The sequence below is a fragment of the Pseudopodoces humilis genome, chromosome 2, assembly GCF_049639895.1.
Source record: "Pseudopodoces humilis isolate 2021_Gansu_Grassland_sample_001 chromosome 2, ASM4963989v1, whole genome shotgun sequence".
Classification (NCBI taxonomy): domain Eukaryota; kingdom Metazoa; phylum Chordata; class Aves; order Passeriformes; family Paridae; genus Pseudopodoces; species Pseudopodoces humilis.
Window position 1 is genome coordinate 3,974,932 of NC_142201.1, and position 14,850 is coordinate 3,989,781.

Below are 14,850 nucleotides of genomic sequence, written 5' to 3' on the forward strand. Positions count from 1 at the left end.
ATTGAAATTCTGAACTGAATGCAGCTTCTAACTGTAATCATTCACTGGGTATAATACATTTATGTAGGCTTACTGATTTCATTTCCTTAACCCAAGGAAAAAAAAAAAAAAAGGCAAAAAGCCCTCCTTAATATTGTATTCTGAAAGGTAATGTAGTAGCATGATTTCTCCTTTTTTTTTTTTTTTAACTCCCTTAAAAAAGCTCAACTTCTAAAATTCTTTGAAATGATTATAGTTTTTAGAAAGATCATGCCCTAAGTAGTGCTGGTGATCAGAACAGCCACAGCAGACATTCAACCACAGTGCCCTGCTTTACTGTGCAGCTGGAAGCTCTCCCCCTCCTCAGCTCCTCCTACAGCATCCTTAGCTCCATCTGATGTGGCATCCCAAAGAGCTCAGAATCCTGCTGGACAGTGCCCTGAAGGTCTGCCCTGTGGTGGTGGCACTCTGAGGTTTCCAGGTGAGGAAGGGTTTTATGCTGAGAAGGAGCCTGTGAAATGGGTGATGCCATTCACAAGCACATCTCCAAGAGTTAAGCTCTTTTTAGCTATGGAATTATTGAATTAATAGCTGTCTCTCCAGCACCTTAAGTCACCCTGCTCTCCAGGGAGGGAGGGCGGAGCTCTGGATGAGACTCTTGCTAATTTAGGACACGGCACAGGGCTTAGACTTAGCCTGCCTCTAAACCAAGGCTGCGTGGGCACTGGGATTCCTCTCGAGGCTTGCAGTTAAATGTGAGAGTTGTTCCCAATGGCATTTGGCTTACAGCCTCCCTGTATCGTCAGTGCTGTGCTGTAGTTACCAGGAAATTTATTAATTTGGTTCCTTTACACCTACTAAGAGGTGGAAACAGGCTTTTGGATTTAACAAGAGCTTTGTGTGCACTTAAGCACGAATAGCTGATGTCTCATGCATTCGTTCTTGAATTTCAGAGTGTTTGTGGGGGCTTTTTTAATCCCCCATTTATCTAGGCACTCATTACCTTTCCATTCAAGAACGTGTGTGGTACAAGTACAGCAAATATAGAGATTTTCCTCACTCAGACTCGGGAGGATTTCTGCTAACTCTCCTTGTGGTTAAGTGTTGGTGGCTACCCTGGGGAAGGTTGATGAAGGCACCTCTTGGCTTCCATGCAGCCCCTTCCTTCTGAAAGGTTTGGCTCCCTGGGGGTCTCTGTGGCACCCCCTATCACACTTTTCCTTCATCTTCTCAAGCCATTTAAAGCCTGTCAACAGGTGGTTTCTTTCTAGACCTCTAGATTATTGTTGTTACTCTCTAATTAGTCCAGATTTCCCTTAAAACCCAGTGCTTAGAGCAGAGCATGACTTCAGCTGCAGCTGGTTTATGTGAACTACAGAGCTGCTTCACACACCTGGTTTTGTCTGCTACAGGGTGTGAGACTCGTATCTGAGGGAGGGAAAAAATAAAAAACAGGGGAAAAAGGTTAATCTTTTCTGAAAAGGCAGTGAGACAAAATTGCTACGATTCACACAGCTCTAAGATAAGCAAGTAATGGCTTATGTTCAACAGCAAAGCATGTTCATGTAGCATGAATAGGATGGATGTGTTGTATGATAAATCTAGACACAGCAAATAAATTTCAGCCTGAAAAATAAGATAGCACATGAGATGGCATGTGCAGAAAGAATGCTAATGTTTGGGGAACCGAGGGCATTGGCAGGAAGGAGAGAGCAGAAATGAAGAATAGATATTTTGTTTTGTTACCAGGATTGATTGGCTGACTATTTTTTTTGTCTTTAAACCATAATAGCCTTCCCTTATTGTCAAAATGATAATATATATAAAGCACTTCCTGTAATATTTTTCTTCAAAATGACTATTCATCAGTCCCACAGTCAGATGCTCGTATTTCAACTCACAATTTAGTTTAGCAAGTTTATACTTCAGAGCAATCTGTCATTTTAGCATTTGTGTTTTTTATACAAATCTCCACTACAGAATCATGCAGTGCTCTTAAACACGGAGAGATTGGCTAATCCAGATAGCACTTTGTAATCTTCTGGTAAAGAAAGAGATTATTGCTTTTCAGGCAGGAAAAAAGAAATATTCCTCCCAGTGTAGCAGTGCAGACCATGGAGAGACTGAGGGGAAATACTCTTGGTCTTCTGCTGGGCCCAGTGAGGGTGTGAGAGTGTTTGGGAATAAATGTTTTCTGTGGCTGGGGAAGAGAGTGAATATGATGGGAGTGAATATGAAGGGAGTGAATGTGAAGGCAGTAAATGTGAAGGGAGTGAATGTGAAGGGAGTGAATGTAAATCCCAGGTTCTGGCACCATCTGGGAATGGAGCGAGGGGAATGGCAGCAAAGGCCAAACACTCTCTGGAGAGCTTGGTCTGCCACTTCTTCTCCTGTTAACTCCCCAGACTACAAAGACAGCACAGTTTGTGACAAACTTCTGCTGTTGTGAAAGCAGGAATTATCTTTGGTGATAAACTTGACCTTCTGGTTTGCCCACGTTTTCGTGCAGCAATAAATCACCTTCCTTTGCATCCCCGGAGCTGCAGCAAAATGTGGGCACCACCTGCTGAACAAACATCATTAGAAAATTAATCTCATTCTTTTTTTTTTTCTTTTTTTTTCCTTTCCTCACAATGCCTCTCTTATTCTGGCTGCATGGGTGAACCCTTCTTGTGAGCACTGGAGGGGTTTTTTTTTGGAGGCAGCAGCAGATAGGTCTGGGTTCTCTGCTGAGGTGACCTCACTCAGGGCAGCACTGGAAATACTCCTGCTGGACTTGGTGAAATATGTGGGTCTGCCTTCCTCCTCCTCTTCCTCCTCCAAGGTGAAGTGTGATTCTATCCCAGCTGCTCATCTGGCCTTGGGGTGGGGGGTTCCTCCAGTGCAGGGACTGCTTGTGAGCAGGGAGAAATGGGAGAGTCCATCCCAGCCCCAAAGTCCAGGGGCAGTGTGCCAGTCCAACAAATTGACGTGTTTTTGTTTTCAGTCTCACCTTTTAAACAAAGTACATCTTATTCTGCAAGCAGGAATCTGTCTTTGGGGAGGCTTTTCAGGTTTATGTCTGACTTTGCAGTCCTCTACATCTAGAATTGCTTCCAAAACTTTCTCTTAACTCATCTTTTAAATTGCTTTTATTTCTGCACCTCCAGAGGAACAGATGAAGAATCTATATTAAAGCCTAGCCTTCTGATACTTTTTTTTTTATTAGAAAGTAGGCTGCAAATGCTAACTCTAAGTAACACAGGGGAGGATAAAAACATACAGTATGTGCTTAAAAAGCCAGTGTATACTGTAACATTACAAATTTGTAGAAACAAATTGCTGAAGTAACCTGACTGACAGTCAGTGCTAATAATAACACGTAATAACTGTGGGCAAACACAACATATAGCTAGTGGTGTTTTCTTTTTTGTGTGATGGTTGTAAGCAATTCTTGCCAGATGGGCTGATAATGTAATTAGGAATCATTGTGTTAAATGAGGCAGCATTTAAATTGCCAACTAATTTTCCTATCTATTAACCAGTTTGAAAAAGAAGAGCTGTTACCCAAATGATTTCTAGCTGCTAATCCCTAACAAGAAGCAGCACTTCCTTGAACCCCCTTTTCTTTATATTTTTTTTTATTTTTTTTTTAAGCACTGTCTAGCAGATTATTTTCTGGAGGGTTTATTATTTGTGGGACAAAATAAGAAAAATAATTAAGAGATGGTACAAGCTCAGAGGTGAGATGGGGATGGACTTCTACATCTACATTGTAGAAGATGATGTGTGGTAACAGCTCCTGAGCAGGTAATGGGATGATTCCTATTTCTGGTCTCTGCATGGGGATAAAAACTTTTTCACTTTGTCATAATTCACTGTGTGACATGCTCCAGCAAGCAGAGTAGAATTACAAGCCCTATTTTAAGTGGGTGTTTTGGGAGAAACTATGAAAGCACAGCAGGACAAGATTTTGAGTGGCACATGAATGTTACTGGTGTGGAATGGTTGTGTTCTTCACTGAGGACAAGAGAAAAGGGAAGAGAAAGGGGCGCCCTTGGGTCGAGTTAAAATCCCAGAGGAGGCATGATGGCTTGTAGTTTCCATCATGAAAAGAGATACCATTGCTAAAAGACAGTAGGTTTAGATTAGATATTAGAAAAAAATGGTTCCCTGGCAGGGTGGGCAGGGGCTGGGATGGAATTGCCAGAGCAGCTGGGGCTGCCCCTGGATCCCTGGCAGTGCCCAAGGCCAGGCTGGACATTGGGAGCACCTGGGACAGTGGGAGGTGTCCCTGCCATGGCAGGGGTGGCACTGGATGAGCTTTGAGGTCCTTTCCAACCCAAACCACTCTGTGACTCTATGAATTCTTACAGAGCAGCTTCTTTGCTCTGCTGCCTTGTGAAGGAAACTATCAACTCTGATTATTCAGTTTTGACTGAACCCCAGAGTAAATGTAAGGCTGAATGAGATTCTTTACTGTATTTATGGCCCTATGTGCAAATCCTATTCCTTTTTTCCCCCCACTCCCTATGCTTCAGCTGAAGCAGGAGTGAAGAGCCAAATACATTTATGCAGTCTGGTTTCTTTACAGAATCATGGAATAGTTAAAGCTGGGAAAAACCTTTCAGATCAAGTCCAACCATCAAGCCAGCACCACCACCATGTTCACCAATAAACTACATTCTCAAATGCCATATCCACATGGTTTTTTAACAGTTCTTGGGATGATGACTTTTCCACTTCCCTGATCAAGTGCTTTGCAACAATTTCCAAGGAAAATTTTTCCCTAATATCCAGCCTAAACCTACCCTGGTGCAGCTTGAGGCCATTCCCTCTCATCCTGTCACTTGTTATCTGTGAGAAAAGACTGACACCAACTCACTCCTTTCAAGCAGTTGTAGAAAGTTACCCTGTCCAGTGGTGGAACTTTATTGCTTGACCCAAAAGGATTGTTCAGACTTGTGAACTTGGAAAAAACAAATGCAGTGGATTTTTCTGTGGAGCAGTCTTTTCGTGGGGATGAAGAATATCCCTAGTTCAGTGTGACAGGTTTGCAGGCAAGCACTAGGATTCCACACCTGGAAAAGGCTGTGGATTCCAAATCATGCAGACACCTGCTTCAAAGGAATCCATCTGGCACTTTCAGCCTGTGGGATTTGTTTTGTATCATTTTCTGGAAGTTACCAAAACCTCCCAACCTCAAACAGGGAAGAGAAACTTCTACAAAGCCTGAGCAGGGCAGGAAAGAGACAACTTCTGTCCCAGCTAAGGGATACGAGCAACCTCTATGCAACAACAAAAAAAATAATGAATGATTGCTGCTCTCACTTTCCCTTGAAAATGTAAAGGAAGTCACTTTCTGAATGTGTGGTGGGTAACTGCAAATTGTTTTATGCCAGGCAGTTAAATGAGGCATGAATAACAACCAGTCTAGTGTGGATGTGTCACATTGACATCACCTGCTGTAGCAGGGCAGGTGCCTGAACCACAGACAGCCAAAGCTTTGCTGAGTGGGAAAAAGATAACACATCAATAGGCATTTTTTGGTTTATTCCTGATAGCAAAATACAACAATATTTAGCAATGGAAGGCTTAAAAATATTAAAGACATAGTGGTAAGGTAAATTATTGAAGCTGAGTGGCATGCAGTAAGTGCTATTTCATGCTGGTGCTGAATCAAGGACTGGAAAGTTTAAGGGATCCTTGAAGTATTGAGAAAGAGTTTGACTTCCAGTGGAAAGAAATCATTAGGACTGGGGACTTTTTTAGTGTCTCTACCCCTTCAGAGTAGAAAAAGTGTAAAATGCATGACCTCCAAGGCTTTGGCTTTCAGTGTTCGTGACTTTGAGTAAACACATTTGGATTAATTTCTTTTTATAACCACAAATTAATGGCATGTAGATAGTGTCAGATTCCCTCTGTGAGTTTCTCATGGCAGAGGTGGATGTTCCTGCCTTGCTTAAGGTAAAATAGGGATCTTTATGAGCCTCCTGTTAATAATAACAACACCATTTGCATATAGGAAATGCAGACAGCAAAATAATCTCCAGGTACTTTTCTAGGTGCAGATTTCATGTCCCACAGCTGTGGTTAAGGTGACCTTCAGGGCAAAGAAACAATTTTGTGCATTTGCTCTCAGTTTCTGTTGTGTAGTCTGAAATTGTACTTGGAAAGCATGAAAAAAACCAAAAAACCAAAACACTAAAAAATAATTTAAAAAAAAAGTCTTTGCTTCTTCCAAAAGCAAAAGGAAAATAGTTTTTCATTGGTTTTAATGCTAATATCTGATCTAAATGCACATTATCAATTTGAAGCCATTCCCTGGCTCCTGGCCCTGCAGCCCTTGGCAATTGTCTCTCTCCAGCTTTCCTGGGGCTCCTTCAGGCCCTGCAAGGCCACCCTGAGCTCAGCCCAAAGCTTCTCCTGGCCAGGCTGAACAATGGCAGCTGGGCCAGCCTTTCCTGCCAGCAGAGCTGCTCCATCCCTCTGCTCATCCTGGAGCCTCCTCTGGGCTCTCTCCAGCAGCTCCAGCTGCTCCCTGGGCTGGGAATTCCAGAGCTGGACCCAGCTCTGCAGGTGGGGTCTCACCTGAGCAGGGCACAGGGACAGACCCCTCACCTCTGTCCACGCTGCTGTGGATGCAGCCAAGGACACAATTGGCTTTCTGGGCTGCAAGGTGACATTTCCGAGGGCAGGTCCAACCTCTGACCCACCAGCATCCCCAGGTCCTTCTCAGCAGGTCTGCTCTCCATGGCTGGGTAAGGATGGACAGCCCCGGTCCATGGCTCCTTCAGGGGCCACCTTGGGACTCTCCAGAACTTTCCCAAAGCTGTCCCAGCTCTGGGAGCCCGGAGGGGAGCATGGAATGGAGCAGTGGAGACACCATCAAAGTGGCTCTTAATGAGACGCCAAGGCACTGAGGAAAATTCAGAGCCGAAGGGTAGCCGGGAGAGAAAGGGAACTCAGTAAGTTATACCCAACCCAAAATGAGCTGCTGATCACTGGAGCTATTGTGAGGACTACAATAAATCAGTGTCTGCCCCTGCATCTCATTATGCACAGAGATGTGGATGGAGAATGTCAGCATCAATGGCATCTGTCATGTGAGCGCTGCTGTGGCCGAGTGGGCTGGAGCTCTCATGGTCAGCCAGCTTTGTGCTTTCCCTCTTTCTTTGTGGGGGATATCTGTTTTCTCCTGGAAATCTTGATTTGCTCCGTCCTGTGGGTAGTAAATTTGCCCTTTCCCTCGATGGTTTGTGAATTCAGTGATGATAACATTGTATTTAAGGTGCGGGGGTAAAATATCTTTCGTGTGTGTCATATTTAGTGATTTTTGGTTGGTTTTTTTTTTCCTCCTCCGTGTATGGTGCCATGCATATCACAGAGGCTAAGGCAACACCTACATGTATTTATGCTGATCTATAGTGCCCATTGCTCAAACATCACAGACTGCCTGAAAGGCTAATTAATTCAAGCCCTGCAGCACCCCTTTGAGGCAAATTTTGTCGGTCCTGATAGATGCACATCTCTTTGTTGTTTATTTTTAATATGATTTCTATGCCAGAGAAGGGGGGAAATGAATAGTTTGTACTTTGCTAGGTAGTTGAAAAAATGTTAGGCTTTTGCTATCATTGAAATGAAGTATGTAGCAAACTTTGGATTTTATTGCAGTGCCTCAGAGGTTCTTATTTTCTTTTAAAGCCTCAGCTCCTGGAGCCAAGTGAACTTGTGGATGTCCTTTTGTTCTTAGATGTCTCTGCCTAGCTCATGTGGTTACAAAATAAATTTTAATGCATTGTCTTTGCTTAATCTAAAATCTGGGATGCAGCGAGGCACTTGGCTAAGGTTGTTGGTTTGTTTCTTTTTAGTCTTAAAATTTCTGCAAGATTAGGGCTGGGAATACCAATGACAGAGTGTGCCTCCAGTTCAGAAGAGATTCTCAGAAATTGCTGGTTGGTTTTGTATTCTTGTTTAAATTTCAGAGTTCCTCAGTCCCATACTATATTAAAAGGGTGAAACGAGGGTAACCATCACCTCCCTCCTCCTCTATGAGCAAACTAAAGATGTTTTTAAACATTGACTCACACTTTTGGTCTATGCTCAGTCTTATTAGAGAAGGATTCAGAACATATTTTTCAAATGCTTTATCCTCCTTTGTGTTTACATTCATTTCTGAGCTCAGGCCTTTTTCTCCACTTCCTTTGTCAACACCAAGCTTGTTTCCCTGATCAGGTTCTCTCTTGCCCTCCCCACATCCCCTTCCCTTTGTAGATCCCAAGCTACATCACATCTTAAGGAGTGATGGGGACTACCAAAGGGACTGGTTTGAGCTGGTTTTAAGCCATGGGCAACCAGATCTTCATGTCTCACTCCCTCCTGCAGGAAAATTCTTAATTCTTTAATATTTTTCTGGGGAACAGGTGTTTTAAGCCAATCTGAGACTGTGTTGTCACCAAAAGAGGGAATCAGCCTTTTCTGGTTTCCACTCTTTTTCTTGGTATCTGGGGGTGAGGAACCTGATCTGATTTACATCCCAGCCCTGTGGCTTTGCCAGGGAGGCCTGGGAAGCATCCAGCCAAGAGCAGGGGAGAAGTGTGACCATTACTTTTGGTAGCAGCAGAATCTCTGACTGACTTAAATTTACCATTTAATGACTCTGTACCTGATGCAGTTTCCAGGTGCCACTGAAAGAAGTGATCCTGCATGTGGCTGCAGTTTCCTTCAGCTCTGCCATCCTGCAGCTGTGATGGACCAGCCTGGTTACCTGAGCTAAATGGGGAAAGGACAGGTCCTGTTTTGTCCATGTGAAAATTTTCAGCCTAAATCACCCTCCCAATTAACCAAACAAGTGGCCCCCTCTTAGACCACCTTTCAATGACGTTGCTAATCCTCATTTTTAAAGGTGGTAAAGGCTGTGGAAGGTTGCTGCTGCTCAGGATGAGCTGGGCATTGCTCCTGTGTTTTCCAGTCCACAAGGCAGCTGTGTGCTTCTGCTTATTTCTGTCCAGACCTGCACTCAGCCCCTACTGTGAGATCTCACAAGCTTTAAGACAAACAGGGCTTTAAGCAGTCCATAATTCAGTCTGTGTCCTGGACAGGTTGCCAACACTCATGGGTTGGGCCAAAAGAAATTTGAGATGATCAGGAATTCATCTGCTGTGCAAATGTGGGCTTAGGCCAAAAAGGAATTTGAGATGATCAGGAATTCATCTGCTGTGCAAATGTGGGCTTGGCGGGTTTTCCCCCTTCCAGGAACAGGACTATTTTAAAGCATTTCAGCATGATCAGCTGTTTTGGATGGGCTGCAGCAGCAATTTCCCCAAAAGTGACACTAAATTTATTACTCAGGGCAGTGCTCACCATGATTTTAAAACTGGAGGCAGTTTAGACAAAAACTGCGATTTTTTTGTTGTTGTTGTTCATTTGTTTAATTGGATATGCAAATCACCTCTCCTGTCTTTTCTCTTTTTGTTTTTTGTGGTTTTTTGACAGTTAAATATTCTGGTTGACACTGGGAGCAGCAATTTTGCTGTAGCAGGTGTGCCTGGTGCTGATGTCACATCCTACTTCAATCCTGAGCTGTAAGTACCTGTTCTGCACCCATGGTGGAAATTAGGGGGGGTCTTTTGATTCCTGGCTCCTCCATGCAAGACAGGATGATAAGGCAGCTCCTGGGGCTCCTGTGACATCCCATGGGAGTGGGATGTTGGTTGCCTGGTGGGAATTTTGGCAAAATCCTGCCTGACACCGTGAGCAGCCCCACTGATGGCAGCGCAGCTGAGCTCTGAGTGAACATCAGCAGCACTAATTAGAACTGGAGAAAAGAGAAGCTGATTACAGGGTAAAAATTGTTTGCAAAATCACACCAATTTCAGCCAATTTCTTACCTGAATAGACTTGCAAGGAATTAAAAGTTTCAATCTGTTTTGCCTTTGTTTGAAAACAAAAAATTAAAAGCTGGTAATTGTATCAGTTACTTGACATTTCATCCAGAAGCAAAATTACTTAGTCAAAACCTAATTTGTTGTTCAGTTTGGCCACAGGCCTCAATCAGTCAGGGATCTGGACAGACCCTGATGAATCTGGTTATTTATAAAATACAACTTGGTGGTTCTGGTGTTTGTTATGCACTAAATTTGTTGTGTTTAGCATAAGCTGACATTAATCACAGCTCAGCTTTGTCTGTCTGAATCACGGTTGCTCTTTTTCTTCCTTCCTTTCTGCCTTTCTCTAGTTTCAATTATTTCAGGTAAAATTCTCCAAAATGCAGTGTCTATCTTTAGCTGAAGCATATGGATAAAAATACTAAGAGTGCTGGGAAACTGGAGAGTATCACCTTTCTCACTACCTCATCTGTGTTTTAACATGGGGTTTTACACTTTTTTTCCAATCAGATGCACTGGGGATGGAGGGAAATCTGTTATTTCCATGCTGCTTACTAGAGTAGCCTCACCTCCTGTCTTATCTTTAGATGTTAATGGAGGTATTTCACATCATGCTGATATGATGCAGGTCTGGAAAATCGGGAATTTGCACTTGGTAGCTATTTCTGCACTACTGCAGGGTTTTCTGTGCCAGCCAGCTATCCCCTTCCATAGGCAGTGGCTAGAGAAAACTTAATTGCAAGAATTAAAAGCACAAGCATTCTGTCTCCCTTGTCTCTTAATTGATGTTATTGAGGCTGGAAGGACAAGGCCTCTCTCATTAGAAACAGCAACAGCAGAGCTTGTGTGTGGAGAAAGACAGACTGAAATCATGTGAAGGTTACAGCCTCTGATCGGTGTTCTCAGTGGACACTGTGTTTTGAGAACTTTGATATAAGGCTAATAATGAAACCTTGAAGTGCAGGCCCTGAAGAGTTAGTTAAGGGTGCTTTGTGAAATTACTCAAAATCAAGTCATTACAGTCCAGAGAAATTGCAGCAACAGTTTCTGGTTTGGTTTTGCACTCCTGGAGTCCTGCAGCGTGCTCAGAATACAAACATTAGCAGACTCTTGGGTACACCATGCTTCTTCCATTTTAAATATTGTAACTACACTTAAATAAATAAATTGGAGGGATCCTGGCCCCAGTGAAATCAGGTAGATATTCAATAGAAGTTGGTTGCAGGAAAGCTCTGTGTGTCACACATCCCAAATGAGCTGGGGCTGTCACCAGAGCAGGTGACCATGGCTGAGCCCAGCCAAGTCCTGTGCACCCCCGAGGGTGGAGAATCCATACTTTGTCCAAGGCAGAGTGTTCCAGTGCCATGCCACAGTCTCCTGGGGAAGAAATATTCCCTGTTGTCCAACCTGAACCTCAAAAAATGTGACTCGTGGCTGTGACAGTCAGCATGTCAGCTGCTCCCTTCAGATTTGCTGATCCATGCAAATCTGAGTGTGCAGTCTGTCCTTCACATAGGCTCTTGATGAAGACCTTCACAGAACCACGGAATTATTTAGGTTGGGAAAAACCTCCAAGACCATTGAGTCCAAGCTGTGACCACCCCCCACCTTGTCCCCAGCCCAGAGCACACCCAGGCCTTCCTTGGACACCTCCACCACCTCCCTGGGCAGCCTGTTCCAGTGTTTAACAAGCCTTCCCATGATGAAATTCCTCCTGGTGTCCAGCCTGAGCCCCTCCTAGCACAGCTTGATGCTGTGTCCTCTCGTCCTGTTGCTGTTGCATGGGGGAAGAGACTGACTCTCACCTGGCTGCACCTTCCTGCCAGGGACTTGTCAAGAGTGAGAAAGTCTCTCCTGAGCCTCCTTTTCTCCAGGCTCTGGAACAGTTTTTCCTCCACTCACAACCCCTGGGGCTCTGTGCTTGTCACAAGGCCGTGGCTGTTTTGGAGCCAGGGGTGCAGCTCATCCTCAGCCCACACCATGGATGGTTTGTTCAGCCCCACATCCTCAGCTTCCAAATGGGAATGCCATGGGAGGCGGTGTCCAAAGCCTGACTGAAGCCAAGATGTGCCACAGGCACTGTTCTCTTCATCTGCATCCAGCTGTGATGCAGGAGGCAGTGAGATTGGTCAGGTGTGATGTGCCTGTGAAATTCCTTCTTGAGTGTCTGTGCCTGCACGACTGTCCTTCACCTGCTTGGAAACAGATTCCAGGAGGTTTTATTTGAGACTTTTCCCGACTGGAGGTGAAGCCCAGTCACCTCTGCTTCCCTGGGTGCTGGTCTCTTTTTGAGACTGGCCTTAAGACAGACTTTTCCCAGCAGTCAGAACACCTTCCCTGGCATTGTGGTTTAAACCCCGATGGCAGCTCGGCCCCACACAGCCACTCACTCACCCCTCCACCATAACCCCAAACATTTCCCCCTCTTTCCCCCAGCTGTATATGCTGAGCATGGCACCGTGGTGTGGGATATCCCTGGGGTCAGCTGTCCTGGCTGTGTCCCCTCCCAAATCCTCGTGCACACCACGCCTGGCGGTAGCAGGGTGGGCTGAGAGGGAGGAAAGGCCTCGGCTCTGTGCAAGAGCTGCCCAGCAATGACAAAAACATCTCTGTGCTTCAAGTCTGTTTTCAGCACAAGCCCAGAACACAGCCTGTGCTAGCTACTGTGAAGAAAATTGACTCTGTCCCCAGCCCAAAGCAGCGCACTGGGTTGTCATGATTTTGCAGGAATGGTAAACAGGGGCATTGATATCACATCAGCTGGATCTGTAAAATTACCCAAGAGCGACCTTTGCCCACGTGTAAATGAGAAAAACGACCTATGGGCACTTTTCTTCCTTCCTAGGAGGAACACTTAAGATTAGATAAAGGAGTTATCTCTCATCTGGTAATCACTCCTGCAGTTTTTCCCTATATTGTCATGGAGTGCTTCCGACGTCTTAAACTGCAAGTTGAAAACAAGGGGAAAGAAAGATTAGCAATTTGTTAAATTAATGGGTTATGAGTTATAGATGTGTGCTTATTAGAATATTCATGTTGTGTTGGAGAGAGTGATGGGTCTTAATTTCCTGATGCCACACTCTTAATTTAATTTTATTCATATGATCAAAATCAGAAATTGAATGCATGATTCTTTTTGGATTGAAATTGAGGGGGGTGCATGGGAAAGGCAGTATCTTTGTTTCAAAGGACCCAGGGAGTGTGTTTTTCTGTAAGAGCCCTCCTGGAGCCACTCCAGAACTAACTTGTTAAATGATGTTGTGTATCATATAATCTATGTGATACAATCCTGCTGTTTAATTATCTGGCTCTTTTTGTGCAAAGCAAGTGAAGCTGTTACCATGCACTCTTTCACAACCTGGGCTTTTGAGTGGCTCTGACAAACCTTTGCTGTGAAAAGTTCTGACTTTGCTGTGATAATCATGCTCTGTAAGTCACCACCATCTATGAGGTTTTGCAAAACGACCTGATTTGTCCTGAACTGAAAAGAAATCACGGTGTTTGTTTCTCATGCTGTTCAAAATAACAGGTAGTTTTGTTGAGTACTCTACTTATGATGAAAGAGCTACTTAAACAGACATATAAAGGGATTTTTACACTTGAACCCAAGTGATCAGTGATGGCTCTGCAGCAGTATGTAAATCTGACCTGCTCAGGGCTTTCAGTATTCAGGAGCAGTATTCAGTTTTATTTCAGTAAATAAATAAAGAGTACTACTGCCTCACCATCTGAAGGTTCAAAAGCAAGCTGCTCAGGAGTTGATCTTTCCAAGAGATATGGAGGTAATAGAAATACAGGCAATAAATTGAGGTCATACAATAAGTTATATAGCACCAAACAAAAAAAATCGCTGCTTTTGCAGTGTGATCCTGTGAGGTTGGTTGTGTGCACTGGACAGGTTGTGGTTTGGGGTGAATTATAAACTTTTTTGTGGAAGCCCTGCAGCTTAGATGAGACTTTCTTGGTTAGGAATCAATAATTTCTGCTATATTTTCATGTTTGCTTTGTCTTAAAGTTGTTTGGTGAGGTCGGTGTTACAGGGCTCCCTGCATCTGGTGGATTTGCTGTTGCCACACTGAGCTTGCTGCAAAGGGATGGTGACATGAGAAATAAGATTTTGGTTGTGTTCTCTTCTGTGCTGTGGGCTGGTAATGAGGATTAGCTCTGCAAGAGAAAGTTACCCCACTGCTGGTTTTGCTCAGGTGGGGCTTGACATCTGTTTGAGGTTTGAGGACCAAGTTTCTGGTGGCTGCTGTGGGGAGAAGATAGGAATGGGAAGGAGAGGGAGAAGGGAATAGGGTTACTACAGCACCATGATCTAGGAGCCCTTATTTCTTGCCTCTGGCTAAGATACACTTTGTCCTGCTGGAAGAGGTGAATTTTTTCTTTTCTCATTGCAGCCAAAGCAGCTTATCTGTAATTTTCTTTTCTCTGCTGTTTGTTTTAAAACACTCGGCCCATGAATTACAACAAGTCTCCAGTTTTGACCTCCAAAGTTTTCTTCCTTTAGATCAGCGAGGTGGAAAGGTGAAAAAAAAACCAGAGTGGCTGATCACCTGCAAGAGGGGGCAGGAAGTGGTTTTGCAGAACAGAATATAATTTACTGCAAGATCCCTTCCCACGTTACCAGTTTTGCTCCTTGAAGGAAGTAATAGAGTCTTTCTTCAATATGACATCTGTGAACTTTACAAATGAGATGAGTGTCTTCGTATCCATTTCTACAGGTGGGGAAGCTGAGGCACAAATGGTGAGGAAGGGACTTGCCTTGCATTTCCCCAGGAAAGGTCACCAGCTGTGCTGGGAAATGAATCCAGTCTTTCTGTGTCCCGGTCCACAGCTCAATCCATCAGGCTCTTCCTGCTTCTGGAAGAGGAGCTGGGTTCTGCTGCTGTTCTAGTCATGCACTGCTTGTATTTGCAGATTTGCTTCGCTTTATTCTCCCAGCGCTCAATTTTCTCTCTGATTTCAGATATTTCCTCTTCTGCTGCTCAGCCAGACACTTTTC

The 14,850-nt window shown here is 44.1% G+C and overlaps 1 protein-coding gene across 2 annotated transcripts in view; it reads left to right on the forward strand.

Moving 5' to 3' along the window:
- The window catches only part of BACE2 (beta-secretase 2), a 50,785-nt gene that overhangs the window by 12,295 nt on the left and 23,640 nt on the right, over nt 1-14,850 (forward strand). For both annotated transcript variants that reach the window (XM_005526618.3, XM_088051571.1), the window contains exon 2: nt 9,454-9,542. In XM_005526618.3, the coding sequence (XP_005526675.1) occupies nt 9,454-9,542 (89 nt within the window). The remainder of the gene's footprint in view (nt 1-9,453; nt 9,543-14,850) is intronic.